We start from the raw sequence: 24,848 nt of genomic DNA on the forward strand, positions 1-24,848 counted from the left end.
TAGAATAACACACCCTGTAGTTATGTGCATTCTTGTTGGGGGTGTTCTCAGGGCTGTCAGTCGTCCCATTCAAACTTACTCTATGCCCACATCGAAAAGCTTTTTAAAGTGAATGATAGCCCCCAAGAACACACAGACATATATGGCGTCACACTTGGAAGGTACTTAAAGCTCTATTATATTATTTTTAAAAAATGCAATAAGATAGTAGCATCTATGCCCATCCATATCGAGGAATAGATCTCTCTGATCACAAACCGGGATTCTCTTAAAGTGGAACTTAGGGGGGAATCTTATTGTTATAACCAAACAGAATGAGAGCATGTGTACTCTGACAACCAACCATTGGAAGAATAGGAACCAAAAACATAAGACTATTGAGCATTCAAATAACGTGGATGGATCCACACCTGTCAAATCAAAGTGAAAATCTTGTCCATCAGCAAAGCAGACATGTCTTCGGTCCCATCAGTTTTTCTTGGAAATGTAAAGTAATCATTATGGCATTTTGACCTTCTGCCAAAACGTGAGGGTGTTAAGGGACACTTACGATAAACTACACGCAGCAGAAAATGTTTACTCCACATCTTAGGCCCTTTTCTAGATGTTTGAAGCTTTCTGAAATTAAACAAGGAGGTGGAGCTACTTCCCAGTGGTAAAGGATTTAATGATCACGTTTGAAATTTTCAGGATGGCACTAGCCTAAAGTTCATAATTATAATCCAAAGATCTCAGCCTGGGACTAAACTCCTTCTTAATAAATCATAACATTGGCGAGAAGATGTGGACTATTGGCTTGAGCTGCTGACTTTGGACCTGGAGAAACCAGCTTTGAATCCCTGCCTTGGCTCAACAACCTGTGATTCTGGGCAAATCACTTAATTTCCCTGTGCTTCAAAAAAGTATAACTAGTGTATTTCTCTTGTAAAGTGCCCTAATGCCCTGTGGCCAAATGTGCACTACATAAAACTAAAAATAAAGTTGTAAATAAGTGGTTAGGATAGATAATACGTTGAGTTGTAAACTTTAACCCCTTCGCCGCGGCACGAATTCCGCCGCGGCGCTGTGGGGGTGCGGGGTGAGCGCGGCGCCGCCATGCTTATGACGGAACCACGCCGTCATGAGTCACGGGCGAGCTGTGCTCATGACGGTGTGGTTCCGTCATGACTCCGCCCACTTGCATTGATCGCCCGCACAGGCGGGGAATCAGTGCCGCATGGGCGGAGCAGCCGCCAACGGCCGCAGCATGACGGAACCGCTCCGTCATGAGCACACGGCGCCCGTGGCTCATGATGGAGTGGTTCCGTCATGAGCAGGGAACGGGTTAAAAAGCGCTTTAATATTGTATGTTACAGTAGATAAATATTTTGTTTTGAGTACTGCCAGTGAAGGCTGACGGGCTGTGTTGTTGTTTTGCAGGCCCCGTTGGTCCATTGATCCCCAGGAGTAATGGAGAACTCTTCAGTGGCGTCTGCATCGTCTGAGGCTGGGAGTAGCCGCTCTCAGGAAATTGAAGAGCTAGAGCGGTTCATTGACAGCTACGTCCTGGAGTATCAAGTCCAAGGACTGTTGATTGACAAGCTGGAAGGCGATGAGGAAAATGACAAAACCCAATCCAACGTGTCTCAGGTTGGTGAAAGGCGGCCATGATATTGGTACAGTGAGTGAACCCGCTCATCTTGTAACTGAAGTGAAGTGGATTTGTGTTACAAACTCCTTTGCGTAATATGAGATAACCATGGTGTAAAATATGGCTATATAAGTAGGGATTCACACAAAGGATAAAGTGATGGCTTCTGTTTGCAAGATGACTAACAGTTAAAAACTGATTGCATTTGCTGGTAATTGTTGTCTTTACTTTCAGATTTCTCAAAGATTCATTGAAATGACCTAATTTCTTTCTAGTAATCCAGGTTTGGCTTTTGGCTTGCTATCTTTATATTTATGAGAGGAAAGGAAGAATTCCCTTGATTCTACAATTTTAAAGCATAAAATACTATGTCAAAAATCTATATAAAAATGATTTTATTTAGAAAAATATTTCTCATTATTTCAAAACAAGTAAAATCACAAATCATATCATAATCCTTCATATAAAATTATTTAAAAACATCCTACAGTACATATCAATCAAATATAATTGTCGTTAAACAAAAAGACACAATTTTGACCAGCATAATATGGAGACAGACACAGATGTAAGACCCAGCTACTATTCTTTACAAGTGCACATCACATTGGACTCAGAATCCCAGCTTCTTATACATTGATGAATCAGTATTTGATTTGTCTGTATCTGTCCTCCGCAATACGGGTGTTCGGATCCAAGTAATATTACTCGGATCGGAACACCCGTATTGCGGAGGACAGATAGTAAAACAGAGACCCGCCTGAACAAAGAAGAGGAATTCAAGCCTCGTGGTGTGGGTACTCTTCACTAATTAAGTTGAAGAACGAGAAATAGAGAGAACAGGTCTTCTAATACGAATAAGATTGCGAAGAGGTGGAGCATTCTACTTATAAAATAACGAAGGTAGAAGGACGTGAGGTTTACATAACTTGCTGTGCAATCAGTCGAAAAAGAAAGCTAAGAGTACGCATAAATTTCACCTTATCCTAAGGAATAAGACTAATTAAGGTGGGAGACAGAATTATGTTGTCTTGATAAAGATGGCACTATCAGTTTAAAGCCATCGAAACGCGTCGACGCTGTGGAAAGCACAATCAAAGGACCAATACAGACAAATCAAATACTGATTCATCAATGTATAAGAAGCTGTGATTCTGAGTCCAATGTGATGTGCACTTGTAAAGAATAGTAGCTGGGTCTTACATCTGTGTCTGTCTCCATATTATGCTGGTCATAATTGTGTCTTGTTGTTTAACGACGATTATATTTGATATGTACTGTAGGATGTTTTTAAATAATTTTATATGAAGGATTATGATATGATTTGTGATTTTACTTGTTTTGAAATAATGAGAAATATTTTTCTAAATAAAATCATTTTTATATAGATTTTTGACATAGTATTTTATGCTTTAAAATTGTAGAATCAAGGGAATTCTTCCTTTCCTCTGGTTATAAGTACCTTATTTCCCTTGAGTCTTAAGGGGTCCCTCTCCTTTTTTCTAATCTTTATATTTATCACATAACTTCTAATTGATTCTTTTTCCAACAAAGAGATCCAGTAACCACTTTATAAAGGATTCACTGGACCTGACTGACGTGTGTGGAAATTCTGTGTTTAGGTTTCCTCTGCAAACACTGAGCGCCTCTACTTTGGTACGCGCTTTATTAGTGCACTTTCTAGTTTTGCCTTTATGAATAAATAATTTTTGGAAAGACTTTTAAAAGCCGCATTTGCCAAGTTCACGTACTCCGGTGTACGAAATCCATAGCTTTGAGTTTGGTGTAACTGTTCCATAATTTTGTCTAATCAACAGTAAAACTTCACACTTCATCTTGAATGTAGACACAGTGTGTTAATATTGTTGCAAAAAGACAACATTTGGACTGTAATTAAATATTGTAGATCTCTAAATGACGAAAACATGATTGGCTTTGGCTATTGCTTCACAGATCTAATTAAAAAGTAAAACATTTAATTTGGTTATGGCTACAGAAAAAGCATATCTACATCTTTGTGTCCCACCTAAATATAAATGCTGGTTCTGACTTGCACCAGCATAAGGCAGCGTATTCCTTTGCCCCAAACAAGCAGGCTTGTACCCTGGCAAATTTAATTCAAGTAGAGCATGATAAACTGGAATAACCCACCCACTGCATATACATCATGAGACATGTGTGACCTGTTGCTGAATCTACTGCCACTTAGACCCTTCAACCACAAATCAGCCCCCTTGGATAGTCGAGTACAGCCTGGTGGCACTACCAGTCACTCACTGGCATCTGAGTGCATCTGTGCTCTCTATAACCGCTCTCCTATCACACCTCCACCCCTTCCATGTATCCGTTTCCCACAACCCTCTCGCTGCCAGCTAGACATTGGTTCTGGTAAGGCAGGCCAGGGAAGTGCCAGTGAAAGGGACAGCGCAGAGAAGACACACTGAACCTAAAACCCTCAGCTATCAAAAATCGTAAGGATTAGCTCTGTGGAGTATTGTATGCAGTGTACTCTCGGACAGACAACAGGAACCATCTCATGAGACCGCAATAAAGAAGTGGTAAACAATGATGGTAGAAGAAAGGTGACAAAATAAGTTGATTTGGGGATATGTTCTTTCATCTTATTTTTGAAGGTATAATGTTTCCAATAGGCATGGTATCCCACAGATAGGCTGATCTCTCTCTTTGATGTTACTTTTTAGAGTTTGTATTCTAAATCTACAAAAATAAGATGACCATGGTTTTACCAGTTTGTGGAATTAACTGGCGTGAATTATTAATGTGACTATTTGTCATGCAAAAAGAAATGATCATAGGCGAGAGGCTGTCCCTTGAAACACAGGAAAATATGGTCCAGATGGGCAATATACCAGGGTATAGATCTCCCCCACCCCTCTTCCCTCGCAGACCCTTCTGATGTATGTGTCTCCCCATGCATCCTGGGCCACACCACACCTCATTCAATATCGTATTCCAAGCGATGCAAGAACTCTAACATATTTACTAAATTCTATGGGTAATGGGATTGTCCGCGCAAAGATTTTATTGTTATGTTTGTTATTGGTGCTAATTCTGTACACAAATCTGGTACTCTTGAATGATCCAATGTTTCAGTGGGTAGATGCAAGGCTGTTGGCCAGATAGTTCCATACAAAATCAATAAAATGTTTAAAAAAAATAAAAGAAATTATCATGGTTATTGCGTGTCTCACGAGCTCATGTTTTCTTTTTAAATTAATTTGGGAAAACTACTTCTTCTGGAGTAAACCTCTTTCCAGTGTTAGTGTCCTGCATAAAAACAACTGCGTAGTTACTTCACTGAATTGTGGATAAAGCCCTACTCGTCTAATAAAGGTGACACCTTAAAAACATATCTGCAAACAGGTAATGTGAAGTACATTTAATCCTATATATATTTAGGGTATGGTTTCATGATAATTTTAGATGTAAGCGAGAAGAGAGCTGGAGATCGAGTAGCCAGTTGTTTTTGGCATACATGTTCATGTAACATGTCGGGCGCTTCATGTTAATGCTCGAAACTGCATATATGTAGGCATGTAACCTCGATATGCTTTGTCTAAATGCGTGAATTAATGATTATGACATTTAAAGATATATAACAGGCTAAGGGTGAGATGCATGAAGAAACCGTTTTGCAATTTCCTAATTGCCAATCCTTGTGATTGCCAATTAGGAAATCGCAAAACGGCATGCACGAAAGTGTGTTGAACACTTTTTGCGATTCCTAGGGGATTGCACATGACCTACCACATGAATATTGATGAGGTAGTTCGCAATTTGCGACTCACTAGGATTCACAAAAAGGGATGGTGGCTAGCTGCGGTCAGCAGACCACCATGTCTGTGATTGCTTTCAAATAAAGCAATTTTAAAAAAATGCAGCCAGTTTTCCTTAAAGGAAAACTGGATGCGTTTCTAAAACCAAAAATTAAAAGTTTTCTTTTCTTTTTTTAAGAGTAGGCAGTGGTCCCTGGGACCACTGCCTGCTCTTTGAAAACGCTGTAACAAACCATCACAAAGGTCCTTGGGGACCCCTTCTCATTTGCAAATGGGTTACCACCTACTTAAACGTAGGTGGAAAAATGCTAATGTTTTGCGACCGCATTTCGGTGTCAAAACATTCCTACATACTGATGCGATTCAGTATTGGCAAGGGACGCCAAAAACACGCCCCTTCCTAATAGCGAATCGCAAACCCATTTTGTGATTCGGTAAAAGGTTACCGAATCGCAAAATAGGGTTTGCCGCATCTGAAAAGCATTTTTTGCATTCGCAATTGGTGCGATTATGCGAATCGGCCTGTTTGCGAAGACATAAATGCTTGATGCATGTGCCCCTGAAAGTGTTATGAGCCCAATATCGGCCGAGGTAGTTGCATGACCTTTTACCTACATTTTTCCTACCTTGCTCTACATAACGGCTCTGGTGTCGACCTTTTATTATTTATTTATTTATTTAAGGTTTTTGTAGAGCGCGTTGTAACCCGTGAGCATCCCAGCGCGAATTAGGTGCCTAATGAATGTAGTGTGGTTTTCTTAGACAACAAGCCTAATTTATTATTATGCATGAGGATTTTTAGTATCACAGCATGATTACCATCTTCTGCATAATAACTCTGTACTTAAGTCACCACTATCGTCATGCTTGGCCCACAGCCCCACAGTACCATGACACACCTAGGTAGAACCACTGAGGGTACCTTTTGGGTATAGAAGTCCCACATCTTCGCTGGGAAAAAAACGTACATGCTGACACAAGACGCTGAAGTCCCTGCCCACAGACACTCCAGCATGCAGTGGTCTGACATCCCTTGCAGGTTGTCCAATTAGAGACCAAGACCGGGTCCTTCGTTCTCTCCCATTAGGTATTGGGGTTGGTTCTTTCCTAGGGGCTTCTTGGCTTTACACCTACATACATGCTAGGTACAATTAGGCACATCTAGTTAGGGTTTTCATCTTAGCAGTACTCATGATTATCTATATGCCTACATATATTCATTGTTTTAGCACCATGGCAGAATCTTACCTTTTATTTACTCTATTGGTGCTTATAAACGTATACATCTGCTTCTGTCTAATGGTAGTTGCAGCACATGTATTTCATACTAGAATGACGCTGGTTCAATAAATGCTTATTGAAAAAGTCCCCAACATTTATTCTGTATATCTCTTTGAGACTGAGGGTGCACGAGTGACTGAGTGAAAAGTACTGTATTGGTTCCACAATCCCCGGGTCAGGGTGATCATGTTCGATAGTTCTATATCACACTAGGGGGTTCATAAAAATTGGAGTGAATAGTCGCATCCACATCACCACTCCAAACTATATTCCTCACAAGAAGTAATGGGATGCTGATTTAAAATACGGACCACGGTGTATCTATAAACCAAGGAAAATATCAACAAGAAAAAACGGGAGCAAGGAATCTGTACTTATAAAGACGAGAACCCTAACTCACTCAAGGGTGACATGCTTCATCATTGGGTCCCCTCTTTCACACTGCAACCGCAAGGTATACAGTGTGGGCTACAACTCTCCAAAAAAGGAGAGGAGCATGAGGTGTTTTGTAAGGTTACCAATTTAGGCAGTGAGAGCAAGGGGCAGAGTGAAAATGAAGAGCAAAAAGGTGTATTAAAAATAGCTTCTGGGTGACACAGACCAGTTTAATAGATGTCCCCATGGGCTAAGATTAAAAAGAAAGTGATAAAGGACTGAAATGTCCTAATTGTCAATGGTCAACATGTTTCTGCCAAATGATTGAGTTCGCGGCATTCATCAGGACCTCCAACGTTGTCACTCTGCTAAAAGATTAGTGAAAAATAAAGTAGAAAACCAAACTTAATTGTTATGGTCGTTTTAAGACAATGGTACCAGCTGCAGTCCGGTCCAGTGTCTATAAGAAACACACATAAATGGCATGTTCATTATTAGTTGCGACCTTTGTTTCCTCCCTTCAAAACCACCACACACGTGATACCAAACTGCACACGTGATTTAAAACGTGAACAGGAAAAATAACTCCCCTAAGGGGTAATTTTAATTTACCTCCACCTTTATGGGAGTATTGCCTCAGATCAGTTTTCGGAGGATAAAGCACACACAAATAACAGCTCAGACTAGGTCTTCAGAATGCACACAACAATGAAAATAAGGTGCAACAAGCATATCCACTCGCAAGTATACATAACTCTTTGTGTATTTTAAGAAAGCAGTGGTCTTGTCTTCACCATAACGTCTGCCCAAACACACATGGCGTAAAACTGTGGCTATTTATGTAATAACATGACCCATATAGTAAAATGCAAAGGATCGTATACAACACTAGTGTGTGCACTTAATGATCAAACATTATTATATAGCACTCACTAGGCGCCTAAAATGTACGAATACTGGCCCCAGATACTACAGTCACTAAAATGCTGGTGTTCACAACGTGTCTAAAACTAGTCGCCAGAACTCAAAAAAGCAAGATAGAGAGCATTTCATAGTTTCATCTCAGCCTCTGTGTAAAAACAGCCGCCTCCCCGTTACCTCGGAATATCCAGTGTCCTTCCTTACGCGGCAATAACCAAAGGGGAGAGAACAGCAAATCTGTTTGTACATAGAGGCTGAGATGAAACTATGAAATGCTCTCTATCTTGCTTTTTGAGTTCTGGCGACTAGTTTTAGACATAACTTGTTGATTTTTTTCCCTGGTTTATAGATACACCGTGGTCAGTATTTTAAATCAGCATCCCATTACTTCTTGTGAGGAACATGTTCGATAGTACCATAAACTATTTGCTCCTTGGTAAGGTTGTGGGGCTTATAGTATCACTGTGAGCTAGCTGGTCTATAGACTAATATATCCTTTGGGGGTGTCTGGAATAAGTCTTGGTTTATGTTGTCTAAATGTGCAGATCCTATATAGATTTGTAGGAACTACACGACAAAAGAAACCAAATGCTGGCACTCGTTTTATGTTTTAGAGGAAACCCCTCTCTTGCGTGGCACATGCAAAGCTAATAGCTGCATTACTAGTCTGCTGGAATCCTGTATATGTAATCAAGGCATACGTCTGTATAATATCTTGATTGATTTTGATTGAAAGGAAAAAGCGCTGTCAATATTTCAGGAATACTAAAACTTAATAGTGATTTTTTACAGTGCGATACAACATTTATTTACTTGTATTAACATAAGCTTCTGACAGGCAAGAATATTTTGATGATGAAAGAGGATTACAGTCAGGTTGCTATTGTGTTTTATGTTTGAATGTGTGAATTATTATAGATAATGGAAATGAAGTCAGCCAATACATGTTTAGTTGATTATCGAAGCATAAATTCTGAAATATTTACATAATAATCATACCATCAAATCACATCAATCATAATTCAAAAGGTGCACTCAGCCTTTGTCTTGTTGAACATGGAGTGCCGTTTGCGCCCTAAACTTTATTGGATTGTTAGTGGTATACCGAATAATTTTGAGCATGAACAACCACACCTGCCTCCAGGGCTTGTACTAACGATTTCCATTCTATGCACACAGACGTGTATGCATTGTAACTCTTTTCTGTGTATGGCTAAAGGCCTTTTACTAACAACTTTTGTGTTTTAAAATGTTAGAAGGGTTTGTTGAGTATTGTGAATAGCAGGGCCATTGATGTTATTTGAGATGTCATCAGTGATGTCAGCAATTACATATCACAAAAGATGAAACAGGTAGTGGAGCACTGTTATTGGGTCCCAGGTGTATTGTCAGTAGCAAATGATAATGGATAAGGACACCTCATCTACACTTTTGTAGCATGCTTCAATATTAGTGTCCTTCTCCCATTCTGGAATGTAAGCACCCAAGTAAGGACTCAACTTTTTGGGAGTTCAATGTAAGCGTAAACTGGACAATTGCAGGTGTCAAGATAAGCTAAAAATAAATCGGGCTAAAACCCAAAACCTATCTTTTTTTTTGTTTGTGGGAATAGTGGCTATGGTTAAAAGAGCGATTATGAGATGTCTCTGAAATCCTTGTTTCGCATTTCCACTGCTTATTGCCAACATGTTTCAGCCTTTCTTTGTGCCCAGTTGGGTCAGTGGCCTTCCACAGGGCTGAGGAGATCCCTTCCTAAGAGACCTCTAATTTATAGGCATAAGGCCCTCATACCTTCTTTACTTGTTCATATTGATTAACCCCATCTTGGCATTTATTTCATGGTCATGAGGAAGGGGCCTCTATATTAGATACAACATAACCCCACTGCACACAGTCTAAGGCCTGTAAAAAGGCAGTTGGATGCAGGGTCTGGTCTATAATGTAACAAAATGTGCCTCTCCTATGGAATCTCTGACCTTACTATAACTACACAGTGGCGGTCGCCACTGTGTACTTAGTTAGGTTAGAGTTTCTATAGGAAGAGCATATTTGTTTTACTAAGAACTTTGGTGCTATGTGACGAATCTTCACAAAACTTTCCAATAAATAAGTTCAACCATTTCAGCTCCTTCCTGGAAAGTTTTGGGGTGATCAGTCAAGTGGGGGCAAGAGAAAGGGGGATTCATTCCCATAGGAAATTCTGGTAAGCAATACAAAAAAAAACAGGCGTAAAGAATTGCACCATATTTGGCAGAAAGTAAGAACGTTCAGAAAGCATGCTTTTTGTTATTTGGGGTAAAATGCGTTCAGCTGTTTTGAGAACTGCATTTAAAGAGGTGCTCAGGGTGGTCCATGAAGGGGTTAAAAATAGCTGTACACTGTTGGCGTCCCAATCTGGGACAATGTCTCTGCATCCTAAACTTGAATTAAAAAAATGTATATAAGGTGGCAGGGTGAGCACACCGTGACCCAAAGTGACACCCCTCTTCCCCCCTCCCCCACCCCCCCCCGAGTGATTGGCCACAACATGGACAACATTTTGTGCCAGCCGTTACTGGACTCTGGGTCGTGGTCCCCATTCAAATGCATTGTAGTGAATATCAGGTTTTGAAGATCACAAAAAGGAGCATATGTAAATGGTGGTCACAGATTTTAGTCACCTTATAAATTATTTGTTGATGGTACCATACGAAGTTCAGGAATTGTGTAAGAATGGTGGTGTGTTCTAAGGTGATTTTAGCTAGTGTAAAATGCTGATCCTCTGTTTGGATTTGATGAACCATGTTAGAAAACTGTTTTCTCTCCCGCACATGGATAGTGGAGGGCAGGGTCGAGGAGGACAGGGGCAGCAAGCTGACCTGGCAGAGTATGTGGCAGAGGCAGGGGTATCACAAAAGACTGTGAATGGCAGGAAGATTGGGGGCAGAATCATGCACACTGACAACAAAGGGTAGGGAGCAGATGGCAGAGGCAGTTGCAGCACAATAGAATGCAAAGGGAAGGAGAGAGGGGTAGATGCATGCAGCAGCACAATGGACCACGTTGCTGGAGGGAGGGAGCACGGGCATGCACACAGGCAACACAGGGGACGGGACAGTGGCAGTAATCCCACCGGACCATGGAGGGCATTTGTGAGTTTCGGAAAGGCACCGACACGGTGGCTTGATATGAATAGGATTTTATTAAGTTATGTTATGTTATTCTTCTTTCTATAGAGCACGAATCACCCGGGGGGCATCTCGGCGCTTGGTTAGAAATTTTTTATCTGGGGCTAGAAGTCGAGAGTATGATTAAAATAGAAATGCTTTAAGTTGTTTCCTAAAAGTACTATAAATAGAAATTTTGCGAAGGGGAACCGGTATCTTATTCCAGCGTACATGTAACGACCCCTAGTCTGTCTGTGCTCCACAGCAACTGCCAACAAGCTCCAGCTTCTCACAAATCCATAACCCTAATCGAGAAGTGGAAGCCACAGTTGCCTAGAGACGGCATCCAGCACCAGCGAGAAGATGCACAGAATTAAACCGTGAGGAGGCAGGGGCATGCACACGGACAGCGGACATCAGTGGGAGGGGTCAGAGGCAGCAAGCTGACCAAGCAGGGCAAGCGGCAGGAGCAGTGGCAGCACGACGGATTGCAGAGGAGAGGGGGGCACAGGGCGAGGGGCAATGCACATAAACAACCTAGTTAAGGCTTCTTTATTTATAAACACTTTATTAATTTGTTAATATCATTTAATTTTCTAAGTAGTCGCTGACTCCCTGAGAAGTCTTCACAGTCCCCCAGAGGTTCCTGGATCTCGGGTTGGGAGCCTCTGATCTAGGGGCTTTAGAGGAGCAATAGGTTGGTTGACACTATACCATTTATCTGCCATGAGTGATGTTATATGTGAGGTCATGAACGGTGGATGGGGGGGGGGCACAAGCTCTAGTTACTTCACAGTAATATAAATGACGTATCTCAGTGGATTTTGGTTTTATAAAAAAGTTGGTTTCCTTTCAACATCTAATTATAAGGTCACTTTAACCTTTGTTTTTTCAGTGAGTATAAACATTACTTACTGGCGGTAGTAAGTAGGTAGTTAGGACCTAGTTTCCATTGGAAAAATCATTTTTGTTTTGTTAATAACTTTGGTGCATTTTGACGAATCTTCACAAATGTTTCTAAACTAGTTTGCCACTCACTTCAGCTGCTGTCTGCAACGTTTCGGATGATTAGTCAAGCGGGATATTTAGATGATGATTAAAGTACAAATATGGACTAAGGGTAGATAAAAAGTGGATTGTTGGTAGGTACTCCAGGAGGAATGGTGCTCTGTTCTTAAAGGTATAGAAATTAAGAGTAATACGTTGACCCAAAGAATGTTAAAATAATGAATTATTAAAATGTTGAATGATAAAAATCAATGGAGAGATCTTTGTTGTGAAGGAATTGAGCAGTCTCCTAAAATAAAAATGATGTTCGTTTGTTGTGAATGTTTATGCTAAATACCAGACATACAGGTATCCCTCCCACTGCCACAACCTTGCATCACAAACCGCCGTGGTCCCTGTTTTTTATGGAGAGCCGTGTTAGTGCTTCGGAAGTACTCCTACATGGCTTCAGGGAGCTCATTCCATCTCTCACCCTCTCTTACACATCTATCTATCTAATCTATCTATCTAATCTATCTATCTATCTATTCTTATCTATCCTTATCTATCTATTCTTATCTATCTATTCTTATCTATCTAATCTATCTAATCTATCTATCTATCTGGCATGTTCACTTCCCAAAGCTGTAATCACAATTGAACCAATGAAGCTGCTGTACTGTAAATTGTTATGACATGAAACACCAGTGAAAGTAGCCTTTCTAGCTGGTGGTGATTGGCACAGCAGCCGAGCCTGCTGATAAGTATGCACCCTGTTTTTTTTCTTATGATCCAAGTTGTGTGTTGCACTCTTGCACCTCTCCGAATGAACCCTATTTTCAGGCACCTCTTGTTTTCCTTTTCTCTAGTGGACGGTGGACTGCACGGAGCAGCTGGATGGAAGTTGTTCGTCCTCAAAAGGCAAAGGCTCCTCCCCAGATGTCACTCAGGTAGGGGAAGCAGGAGCCCCATTGTCTGTCTGTGCACTCAGCTCCTGTTTCTGCTCACTCTATCACGGGGGAGGGGGGTGCAGTCAGAGCAGCCATTGCAGCGGTTTGGCATTGAGAGGGAACTATGGGAGACGTTTACAAGATGTAGCTGGTGCGGATGATGCTCGGCTTCGTGGGATTTTATTCTAAATACATTCAAATTATTATGTGGAAACCTTTATTAATCTTGGACGTATCTCGAAATACAAGAGGTTGGCATGCATGTGTTAAGTATGTTTCATATGCATCTTTCTTAGTTCTTGGGGCTGCTCGCACTTTCATGCTGCTGTTCCATGTTCTGGCACCTTGGGAAGTCTCTGCCCTGGAGGCCGAGTCACCAGAACCCCTTCACCCTATTGGTAGACTGGGAACCAGTTAACGCAGTGTGCAGATAGCTCATGGCTCCTTCCAGGGTCACGCAGCATCCTTCTCTTCTCTCTTCTGTATTGCTCTACCTTCAGTAGACTTGCTAACTGAGTGAGGCAGCCTAATAATTGCCATACTATGATGACAGAGAGAGAGAGAGAGAGAGAGAGAAACAAGTCATTTGTAATGTACAGTGAGGGTACTGTACCCCTCATGGACTACTCCTAGATCACCAGCAGCCCTAAGGGTAGCATTACTTTTTTAATTCTCAACTATAAAGTGCAGCAGCCAACACATATTTCTCAGATTTGTTTTCTTTTTTTTACAAGACAAGTTATTACATTGTTGCATCTTTGCAATTTCTACAATAAAACGTCCTGTCTCTGCAGCATGCAATTGTCATTTGCACAAACTCAGTTTAGGGTTCATGTAGGTCAGAGTAAATTTTCTGTGTCAGGAAAAATTAAGATTGTATTTTCAGTTACGAAAAACCAATCACAATCAGGAAAAAAACAAGTTAACTGGGTCTGTAAATATTTCCAATTTGATTCTGCAGTAGCCAAGGCTCTAGCTAGTAGGTCTGGCGCTCTTGATGAGCTGTGTAGTTGCCCTCTTCCCTGAAAGCAGTAGGCTGACACTTGTAGCTAGAACATCCAATCAAGAAAGGGGGGAGCTAGAAGAGATAGTCATCCATTCATCTTCCAGAGCATATGTCATAAATCAAGGGGGGAATGGATCACTTGTAACTAGAAGTAGGGGTTCATAAATCTTAATTTGAAACTTATAACACCTGAATAGGTATTAATGAGAACCCTCAATAGCGTATTTTAGAGTGGTATGGGCGGTTTATCTTGATTCTCCGCCTTTGGAATACGCTGTGCTGACGCTAGCGGGCAGGGCTCGTGGAGCCTCCACGAGCCCTGCCCGCCAGCGTCAGCACAAGTCGTGCTCTGCCCGCAACTGAGGCAAGACACTAGCGCTGGCAAGGCAAAGCCGCAAAACGGACGCGTCTCAAGGCAACAAGAATTTTGAGACTTGGCTATCTATCATATTGTTGAAGACAGCATTATTTTCAACCTCTAGAACTGTGCATCATCAGTTCACACTACTAATAGGTCCTGAAGAATGCCCCACGACCCCCTCCTGGGGCACTGAATGGGCAGAAACATGTCGACCTTTTGATATGGACACCTACAGTGCTCTGGTTACATAATCTAACCCTTAGCACCACCTCTCTTTTTTAAAAGTCTCCCCACACACCCACCAGATTAAATTTTTACCTCTTGAGGGCAGTGTGGGTGTGACATTTTTAACCTCACTATCACTACTTTTGCACCACTATTACTGATCACTACTAAGAAGCAGTGGTTCCCTCCAGGTGGAGGCAGCATGACTAACAAGAGACCCAATGATAATGCTGACGCGTATTCCAAAGGCGGAGAATCAAGATAAACCGCCCATACCACTCTAAAATACGCTATTGAGGGTTCTCATTAACACCTATTCAGGTGTTATAAGTTTCAAATTAAGATTTATGAACCCCTACTTCTAGTTACAAGTGATCCATTCCCCCCTTGATTTATGACTTGTAGCTAGAAGCCATTATACCTCAGTTTGTCGCTTCACATTCGACTTCCTGTTCCTCATACTATGCTGACAAGGTGGCTCAGTAACTTAAGGCCCCACTGTGACGTGTGCGGCATGCTGTTCACAGGCTGTACTCCCATAGCAAAGCCAAGATTCCGACAGGTGGGCTGCTTCACACTGTGGGAGTCCAGGCACAGATGTCCATTGTCCCCTGTACTCTTTGCCCTGGTTCTTTAAATATCGGCTACCATGGTCAGAATGGGTCTTGTACCTAAAAGGTAAATCACTGAGCTATGACCGTGTCGAATAAACTGGGAAAAACTATTCTCCTCGCACCAAAGTTGGTATGGACTCTGGCAGACCTCGACTTTCTGTGGGAAGCAGATAGAGCATAGTGCCTTCTGGCTCAGGCCTGAAGGGACACTACATTACTCTACTATAAAACTGCTACTCACATTGGTGCTTTTGGAGTGAGAGAGGTCGGCTGCTCGTTGGCCCTTCAATGATCGATAAGAGGCAAAATGTTAATTAAAAAAATCTGATTGCAATGTTAAAAGTGGATGTCTTCATTATTATAATGATGAATCTGGTACCCAGGATCATCTTCATGGTAGACAAGGTGTGACCAGACTGGTTATCACTGTGGCTTCCTCCAACTCCAATCTAATTCAGTCCCACAGTCCCCTGATTCTGTCAACCCGCAGTTACCATTCCGCTATAGCACACACACTCAAGAACTCTCCCCAACCTCTTGTCCATTCTGGGAGCATTACCCAATCACTTTGGGTTTTCTGTGTTGACCAGGTTTGAGGGAAGACGTGCAACACACCATAAATGGGGCATCCTGATCAGACTGTGTAGTCTGAGAGTTGCAATGCCATTGCCTCCTACTGTACAGTTGAATGGTACAAGTAGGGTATACACTAATCTGAACTCTCCTCATGTTGAAATTGAAATTACAGAAGTCTTCCTTGAGTATTTCTGTGTGGTGGTCATACTCCCCCCGGGGAGGCTTCCATACCCTCTAGGGCCGGTTTCTACTCTCTCAGCAAAACCATGAACTTTGCCTCAAACAACAAAACTAGACTGGAGGATACGGGACACCTCAGTGTGAAGTTTAGGTGCATAGGAGGGTGAGTGAGGTACGAAGAGAGATTTCTGGAATGACACAACACACAATATTTTTGAGGTATCCAGTTGAAATGCATGCAGCATAATTTTAGGGGCTCCCAGCGACATCTCAGGTGGTAAAGACTACTCCAACGTCATAGTCGCACATTATGAATCTTTCGACACAACTGTTCCCGTTAAGGTTCCACCACAAGACATAAATGGGAGTGAGAGGTACGCCATTGAGCATAGTTATACTCACTGCAATTTCCGCATTCTCAGAGCTAGTCCTGGAAAATCGATCTGAAGCACGCGAGTCTGATGTTCTACTACAGGCGCTAGACTACCTTTCAAGATACTTCAAGCTCCGCCTACCATCAATCATCTGCATACCTAGGGTAGACATACATATAGCCAGTAAGAGAGTTGTATTGCATTGGACACACACAGGATTATCAAAGTAGGATGGCTAGTTTAAAGGCCTAGTACATCTGACGAAGCCACTTACGATGTTAGTGCATTGATTCACACAGGGGGGAAAAGCTCAAAGTAAATACAAACAGAAGTTCCAAAATAAACTGGAGGTTGGAGGTCAACATTCAAACTCTAGGGGTATATGTAACTGAATAAAGACTAAGATGGTGACTTTACTTGGGTGTTTAAAATTAAGGCTATTGAGTGTATTATTTACAAAAACTTAACATGAAATTTGAAAACACATGAAATAACTGTTTCTTTAAACTTCGATCTCTGTCCTGACTTAAAAATGTAGCTCAGTGGCTAAGCATAGATGAAGATGGACGCAAGCTGGAGAGGCTCGGTGACTCTCTAGCCTCCACCACCAATTAATCCGACCAGTAATCTGAAATACGAACCAGCACATGGCTGTATCGTCCTGGAGGTGTCAGCGGAGAACTTTGCGAGCAGACACGCTCTTCCACTGTGCGGAAAGCAGCTAGGGGTGATATGCGGCCTGCAGTTGATCCATCCAGAGCCGTGGACTCTATTTTGGAGGGCCGGGTCGCAACTCAGCAGAAAGGGACTGCGGTTGGGTGCTGGCTGTGCCGAATACATTCCTTACGGTGCCTGCTCTGAATCCCTGAGGTAAGGGAGCCAGGACTGGTGGGGCACGTACCAAGAGGAGATTGGGTGCTGGCGCCGTGCATTAGGGGAGGAGGTAGAGAGCAGCCATTTTGACCTCGGCTGCTTATCTGCAGGGCCGACCGCAGGAGTGGGTACTATGAGCATGAATCTGCACCAGCTGAGAAAGTATCTCGAAGTGAGGGGCCTGATGCAATAGAAGATACAATCAATATTTTGAGGTGCATCCTGAGCCAAAGATTTACCGGCATACATTTACGACTGGAGCCCAGTCGTGGGAGGGTTGGGGGGGTTGTTAGATCCAGCAGAGGTCGGGAGCTTTTCCGCGCCTCCGGGGGACCCCCCTCCCCCCCAATAACAAATCGATCTGAAAGTAAGGCCTGGCACTTAAAAGTGGCGTGATCGAAGAGGGAATCAACCGGATGCTCTGCGGTTTGGAGTGACTCTGGGTATGATGGAAGATCTGGATATGACACATTAAGACTTTGCTTGCAAAATGACAGACGGTGCCCGGGGGCCTGCTACCGGAGGAACTCGAGGATTCGGCTGTGGGTGACTGAGGGGTCCCTTTTAACGTCATTGAAGACCGACACCTGCCCCCCGACACCTGCCCCCCAAGAAAACCCAAACAGGCCGAGTTGGGAGAGTGGACCTCATGCCCTGCAGGCAGGTGGCAGGAAGTATCAAGGGGAACTAGGCACTGGCTAGCAGGGACACCCCCACCCCGCTTCCCCTCCCATTGCTTCTAAACCAGTAAGGATATCCGGGGTTAGGAGTAATAAAGGCACCCACCAAACTAAACTGGACAGATACACAATGCACAAAACTACCGACACACAGGTGGCGGACAAAGCGGACATGACGGCAGGAACGAGTTCAGAAGGGTGGATCCTACCCTGAAAGATGACATGGAGGCGATCAATGGGGTGTGAACGTCACTCGAACACAGAATGGACTCGATGACGACAAAAGTAATGCTCATCAGAGCAAATCGAGGACTTGCAGGCCGCCAGCAGAATCATGGAGCGTAAACTAGAATATGAGGGCAGGTCACATCGTGATAATGTTAAGTTCCTAGGGGTCCCTGAACGAGCGGAGGGGCCTTCATCCGACCTCTTCGTCATAGGACTGATCGCTGATTATCTAGAACTGAGGGGCCGCTCCAATTTTTTTTCAGTTGAAAGAGCCCAAAGGATACCTGGCGGCAGGCTGAAACCAGGGGCACCCACAAGACCATTATTGGCTCTTTAATTTTAGAGACCGAGACATTGTATTGCAAACGGCCCGTAGTACCTCAGCGGTTACATACGAGAACAATTTGATAACCTTCTTTCTGTTTTCACAGTAAATGTCCAGAAGCAGAGACGCTCCTTTCGGGGCTTAAAAAAAGTGCTTAGAGATAAGGGACTGAAATACTCAAATGTTGTTTCCAGCAAAATTGAGACTTGAGGCCGAGGGAAAGCCATGGTTCTTTGATACCCCTAGCAGCGCAAGAATGGCTGGAAGGATGGAGACCGATAAAGGGAAACCATTCCAAGCAGTGGAGGGAGAAACCTCCCAAAAAAACAAACCGGCCCGGAGAACGATAAGTATCGTCAATCTTGAGAACCGGGAGGAAGAGGGTAGCTGAGGCAACCTCGGACTCAACAGACAATCCGCGTCAAACCAACTCCATCTGAACACTTAATGAAGAGGCTGGAGACCGGCTAAGTGACATTATCCTTTAATGTTTAAAGTTATTGTGCTGGAACGTATGTAGTAAAGTGTACAAGTGGTGGCAGGTGAAGGAACAGACAGTCCACCCCCTTTACATCTCATAGATTAGTTTGGGGACAGGGCGACAGGCACTCCAAATAGTTGGGGACATGGGTAGTTTTAATTGATTGCAAGGACGTAGGGAGGGAGGAAGTTGGTTGTTTTCAGGTTTAGATCATGGTTTAGATGACAGAACAGTGAAAGTTAGGTTAGAAAAGAGAAGTCACACCGTGATTTGACGCGAAAAACCCTCATGCCCTTATCTGTTCACTTGTAACACCAGCGCTCAGGCTGGGGCACCTGGGCATCGCAGGGGAATTAAAAAATAATCTGGGAAATCTGTTTTGGCCACAATGGGTCCACTAGCCGAAAAAGGACTTGGATTATTATCTTGGAACATCAATGGCCTGGGAGACCAGCTCAAAAGAAGGATCATACTCCAATTTATAAAATGACATTCTCCCGATGTGGTTTTATTACAAGGGGCATATTTAATTGGCAATACAACTAACCGGTGGGGATACAAACTAGTCGTACACTCTGGATTTTTTACCGGATCTAGAGCAATAGGGATCACGATGAGAAAGGCCTTCCCCATATTCATTGACCGGACCTGGGTAGACACAGATGGTAGATATGCTTCAGCGTCGGGGAGCTGGGAGGACCAGGCAATTACCATAGTGGCAATGTATGTCCCTCCGGAGCGCCACACACTAGCATTTAAGGATCTTGGAGGTCCATTACTAACTGTCCCGATGGGACGACTCCTGATAGGAGGGGATTCCAATGCGGTTGTGTCGGGACGGCTCGACTGCCACCCCCCTCGGGACACACAATCCACACGGTCGCACTTCCACGAATTCCTAGGGTCTATGGGATTGGTGGACACGTGGCTCACCCACTACCCCAACGAGATACAATTCACATTCCACTCAGGCGCCCACAATAGCCTTTCTAGGATAGATTATATACTTACCCCAGCCAACCAGGTGGGGCAAATTAGGGAGGCACATCACCTTGTAAGGGGCTTATCGGACCATTCCCCGATATGGGCCCGTGTCATAGTGGGAGAATAGCGCCAATAAATCCATGGAGTCTCCGAATCCCTTCAGTAAGGAAAAGAGTCACACACGAAATAGAGCTTTACTTCCGGGAGAAAGAAGGCTCAGTGGGTTCTGCCCAGATGCTCTGGGAAGCCTTTAAGACAGTGGTGAGGGGTCACGCCATTTCCTTGATGGCGGGTGCCCGAAAACGTCAGGCTGGAGGAAGACATCTTGCAGAATATAAGGACCTGGTCACAGATGCAGCAAAAACACTAAGCGGAGCCTCCCTAAATAGAATATATGAGGTCTGGAACAAGGCAGGAATATTACTGGCCTGGCTCGACCAGTGTGACCAAGTGAATCGACTAGTTACAGAGCTTACTGCAGAGAGAGGAGAAATACTATACGATCCGCAATCGATAACGGATGAGTTTGCTATACACTATATACACATTTTTGCATCTAATAATACCGTGCCCGAATGGGAATCGGGAGCCTTATTGGCAGATATGCCTCTTCCAGCCCTTACAGCTGATGACTTAACACTAATGGAAAGTGACCGAACTAATGAAGTAGCCCAGGCCGTTAGGGGCCTGCGGTCTGGAAAGGCCATGGGACCCAACGGCTTCCCAATAAAACTTTACAAATTGGCACCCAATAAAATTGCCCCCTACTTTAGCGATATGTATTTAGAGAGTCGTGAAGTGGGCAGACTCCTATCAAACCAGAGACTAGCCACTATAGTGGTCTTTTATAAAGAATGTAAACCCAGAAACAAATGCTTTTCATATCATCCAATCTCATTGCTTAACGCAGAAGTCAAGATCTTTGGAAAATTGCTGGCCACGCGCCTGATACAGGTTATTTCGAAACTGGTGCACCCAGACCAATCGGGCTTCATGCCAGAAAGAAACACATCACTTAACCTTTGACGACTGCATGGGGTGTTGGTAAGAGTAGATACGCTAAGGGAAGATGGTGATGTCCCTAGATGCCCTCAATGGCTTTCGACACAATCAAATGGCCCTGTTTATTTTCAGTTCTGAGTAAAATGGGATTTGGACCCAACTTTGTGGGCTGGATTAGACTCCTGTATAACGACCCCTTAGCACAGGTGGTAGTAAATAATATAAAATCCCCAGTTTTTGCTCAGAAGATTCTGGGCAAATCTCTCGATCTCCCTGTGCCTAACAAAAAATGAATGTGTCCTTGTGTAATTTTAACTAGTGCTTACACAAAGTCGAGTTTGTGCTATATAAAAACTGGAAAACATATTTTAATTGTATTTTATGTATAGCCTTTACTACCCCTGACCAAATTCACATGACTATGTGAACACACCCTTTGGGATCGGCAGTGAACCTGAAGGGGGGTGGGGGTAGTCCAATCACATATGTCTCAGTGTTTTGTTGATACACATTGTGAAATGGATGTGAGGGTTGGGAAAGAATGAAGCAACTATACCTGTATAAGCACATTACCAATGCCAATAGCTCTCATTCACGAGACCAATTGGCAAAGGTGATGGAGCTTATAACAAGCATTGGGAAAGGCAATAGTCGCTGCTTAAAGATCTATTGACTTTACTAATAAAAACTAACATGCATGTGGTTCCGGGGAGTGTTGAAGCAATGCAATGGGTGAAGAGAAGCACACTGATGAGATGGAGGAATACTGAGAGCAGCGTTGGCAGATAACCACTTAGGCAAGAGAGATCAATGTGAGTCCGGGGTGGGGGAACAGAAGCACGTAGGCGAGACAGCAAAGTGATGCGAGAGGTAGACAGAAGCAACATACAGCACAGGGGGAGGACTATCAGAAGAGGGTGTTTTAGAGCAGTGTTGAGGTATGTGCCTGTCTTCGGCCCTAGTACCAAGTAGTGCGACCGGTGTTGCGGGCCAGTCCCAAGGTGGATTAGAACTGTGGGGTTCCGGTACAGAGACCAGAGAGCAACGAATGCTGCGAGCCATTACTGTCGGGGATCCAAGAGCTGAGCGGTTCCCTCATTAAGGGCCTTTAGAGCGGTGTCTGAGACCAGTACTGAAGGCACAGGGCACGGACACGTGTCTCCACTGTGTGGGTTCTAAATCAGAGGCCAAAGAATACACATGAATCCTTGTCTTGGGAAAGGCAAATAGCGAGGATTTACAATATGTGTACTAAAAGAAGTGATCGCACAAATTACAATGAATAGGTCTGACTGAAATCGGGAAATTGGAGCAAAGGCACACGAGCAGGGACATCACAGGCAAATTGCAGCAAGAGCAGTAGAGCACGCCTTTCAATTAAACCATTGCATGCACTTTATTAAAAAATTAAAATGTGCAGGAACAGCAAAGCTGCGCATACAGGCCTGTGGCACAAAGTGGAAAAACAGGCACACGGGGGTAGAGGCGGAGTGGAGAGCCTGAGGGAAGAGCGGAGAATAAAGTGGTGTGTGGGGTTAGGACGTTAAGAGGGAGCCAGGAATGGACCGAGAGCGACAAAAGTGACAATTGAGACAAAAGGGAGGTAAGGGGGCGAAAAGTGAGGGAGAAAGGAATGAAGGCAGAGAAAAATTGTTGGAAAATAAAACCTGCAGTGTTTTTAGGTCTTGGCTGGCGTAGGCTGCGCAGACATGCGCAGTCTTGCTGGGGAGATTTAGTGTTAGCAGGGTATTTTCAGTAAGGGGCTTTAAGTCACGCCCCTCTGTTCCATTGGCTGTAGTCACCGTTTATGCTAAACGGTGGACAGCCATTGGAACAGAGGTGTCTATGACGTTTTCTCTTTGCTTTTCGAGCTGTCCCATTTGGACAGACTCGTTTGCTTTACTTTTGCCGTAAAAGCATTTGTCTATCGTTTTGGGTATTAAGACTGTTGGTCCTTAAAGTGTGTTGACCTTGGTGAACAAGGTACATTTTCTTGCACACAAAGCCTCTCGCGATTTAAAATAAAATTATCAAATGATTTTAACTGGCGGCTGCAACTGAACTGTATCTGCGGAAGATGCGAACAAAATCCTGTTGTTTGGACGGAATTGTCCAGATAAACTGTGGAACTCGTCACGCGCAGGAACTAAACGCAACCAAAGTTCGTACATTACTGCAACTGCTGACAAATCCTGGAATCGGACAATTAACTCGCATAAACATTTTACAATTGGCGCGCATCGAGACTTCGTTTCCCTAAACTATTAAATCAAGTTATTCCATTAAATTTGTCAGTTAAACTACAGCCTCGAAATGAACGCAGCCCAGTTATTTTCGAAGCAGCCGTTTATTTTACTAAATTGATATTTTAAATAAGTATTCATTTCTACAAGCTGAGGGCAGTTTACTTAAACATGTACGATAATTGTGTGGCTTCTTGCAATATTGAATTTTGTATTGGCAAATGTATCAATTGATGTTCTGTGGCGCTTCTAAATTAACAGTGGCTTGTACAATTCGACAGTTAAAGCCACGGTGGAAACTATTCTATATGTTTTCATAAATAAATATATATTTTTACAGTTATGTTAAACTTTGAGATCTTCTCCGGGCGAGTTCAGCGTCGCGCCCAACTTCTTTTTTTTTTTTTTTTATTTTTTTTTTTATGGTTTATATTGTATGTTGCCCTGCGCCTTGGTGTCTGTCCTGGCTGAAAGCTGCGTAGACTTCAGGACATTCACTTTATTCAAACTGTTTCTCGGTTCGAAGTCGAACCTGCGCTTTCGTGACCTTTGCGCCTCGCGTCATTGATTGGGAAGCCGGAAACGGGTAACCGTGCAGGAGCAGCGGCTTCACGCAGTATTTTTAACAATACTTGTTTATTTTGAAAATGCGTTCCAGGACGCAAGAAATCACCATCCCCTTTAAATAAAGCTCGGGGTTTCCTGGCGTTCGAGGACGGGCGGCAGAGAAGTAACAGGACTGTCTTTCCCTTCTTGCCCAGAGAAGAAAAATACAGTATCCACTTCTGCTCTGCCGCTTCAGCTGCCCCATCCCACTCTTTCCTTCTTTCCTCTCTTTCTGTCTAGCAGTTCTTCTCTTACTGAAAACCGAGTCTTCAAGACGGGGTTTTCACTCTTTCCTCTCCTTTCTTTTATTTGCTGCCCCGTGAAATGGATCCAAAAAAGAAAATCATTTTTGCTGGAAATGTCGTACTTTAATTCCAAAGTGCAGCATCTGGAATAAAAGGTTAAACATATGAAAAATAACTAAATAAAGTAAGACCGAGTGGTAGCAAACTGGCCAGATTGATTTTATTCACACCCAAACACATTAGCGCCACTCTGTGATTTGAAGCATATCCCACTTTGTGAATGTGTTTTAATGTCCATAACTCATTATACTCTTAAGTAATCATGTGTATCCATTGGTTGATTAAACTGGGCAGTGAAATGCCAAACAAATACTAAAAATTGGGATGTTTGCACATTCTAGCCACGCCCCTGGCTCCGCTCACTGATCCAATCCTTGGGTTATTCCCGCCCTCTGATTCTCCGCCCACAGTTCTCCTTCTTTTTTTCCCCCACTTCGACCACTGCTTGTACAATCCCCCCAAAAATGTTAATGCCGGACCTCTCTGCCGCGTGATCAGTCCACCTCACCCGTCTGGTGGCTGGTGGCTGGTGCAAGTGCATGGAGGGGTCTGCTCCAGCCATCAGGCAGATTGTCCAGGGTAGGGGGGAAGTCCCAGTTCTGGCTTCAAGGCTTCCCCATTAGTGACGTCCTGCAGGTCAGTGGTGCAGGTAGCTCTGGGCACTTTAGGCCCGAGGCCTTCAGGGCACGAGGCTACCC

General features: G+C 43.4%; 1 protein-coding gene across 5 annotated transcripts in view; it reads left to right on the forward strand.

Annotated features, from left to right (window-relative positions):
- The window catches only part of CTIF (cap binding complex dependent translation initiation factor), a 1,024,851-nt gene that overhangs the window by 179,237 nt on the left and 820,766 nt on the right, over positions 1 to 24,848 (forward strand). For all 5 annotated transcript variants that reach the window (XM_085629575.1, XM_085629546.1, XM_085629566.1 and 2 more), the window contains exons 2-3: positions 1,420 to 1,629; positions 13,007 to 13,087. In XM_085629575.1, coding sequence (XP_085485701.1) covers positions 1,450 to 1,629; positions 13,007 to 13,087 — 261 coding nt within the window. In that variant the 5' untranslated portion in view covers positions 1,420 to 1,449. The remainder of the gene's footprint in view (positions 1 to 1,419; positions 1,630 to 13,006; positions 13,088 to 24,848) is intronic.

This window comes from Triturus cristatus, chromosome 2_1 (genome assembly GCF_964204655.1).
Source record: "Triturus cristatus chromosome 2_1, aTriCri1.1, whole genome shotgun sequence".
In the NCBI taxonomy this organism is placed as follows: Eukaryota; Metazoa; Chordata; class Amphibia; order Caudata; family Salamandridae; genus Triturus; species Triturus cristatus.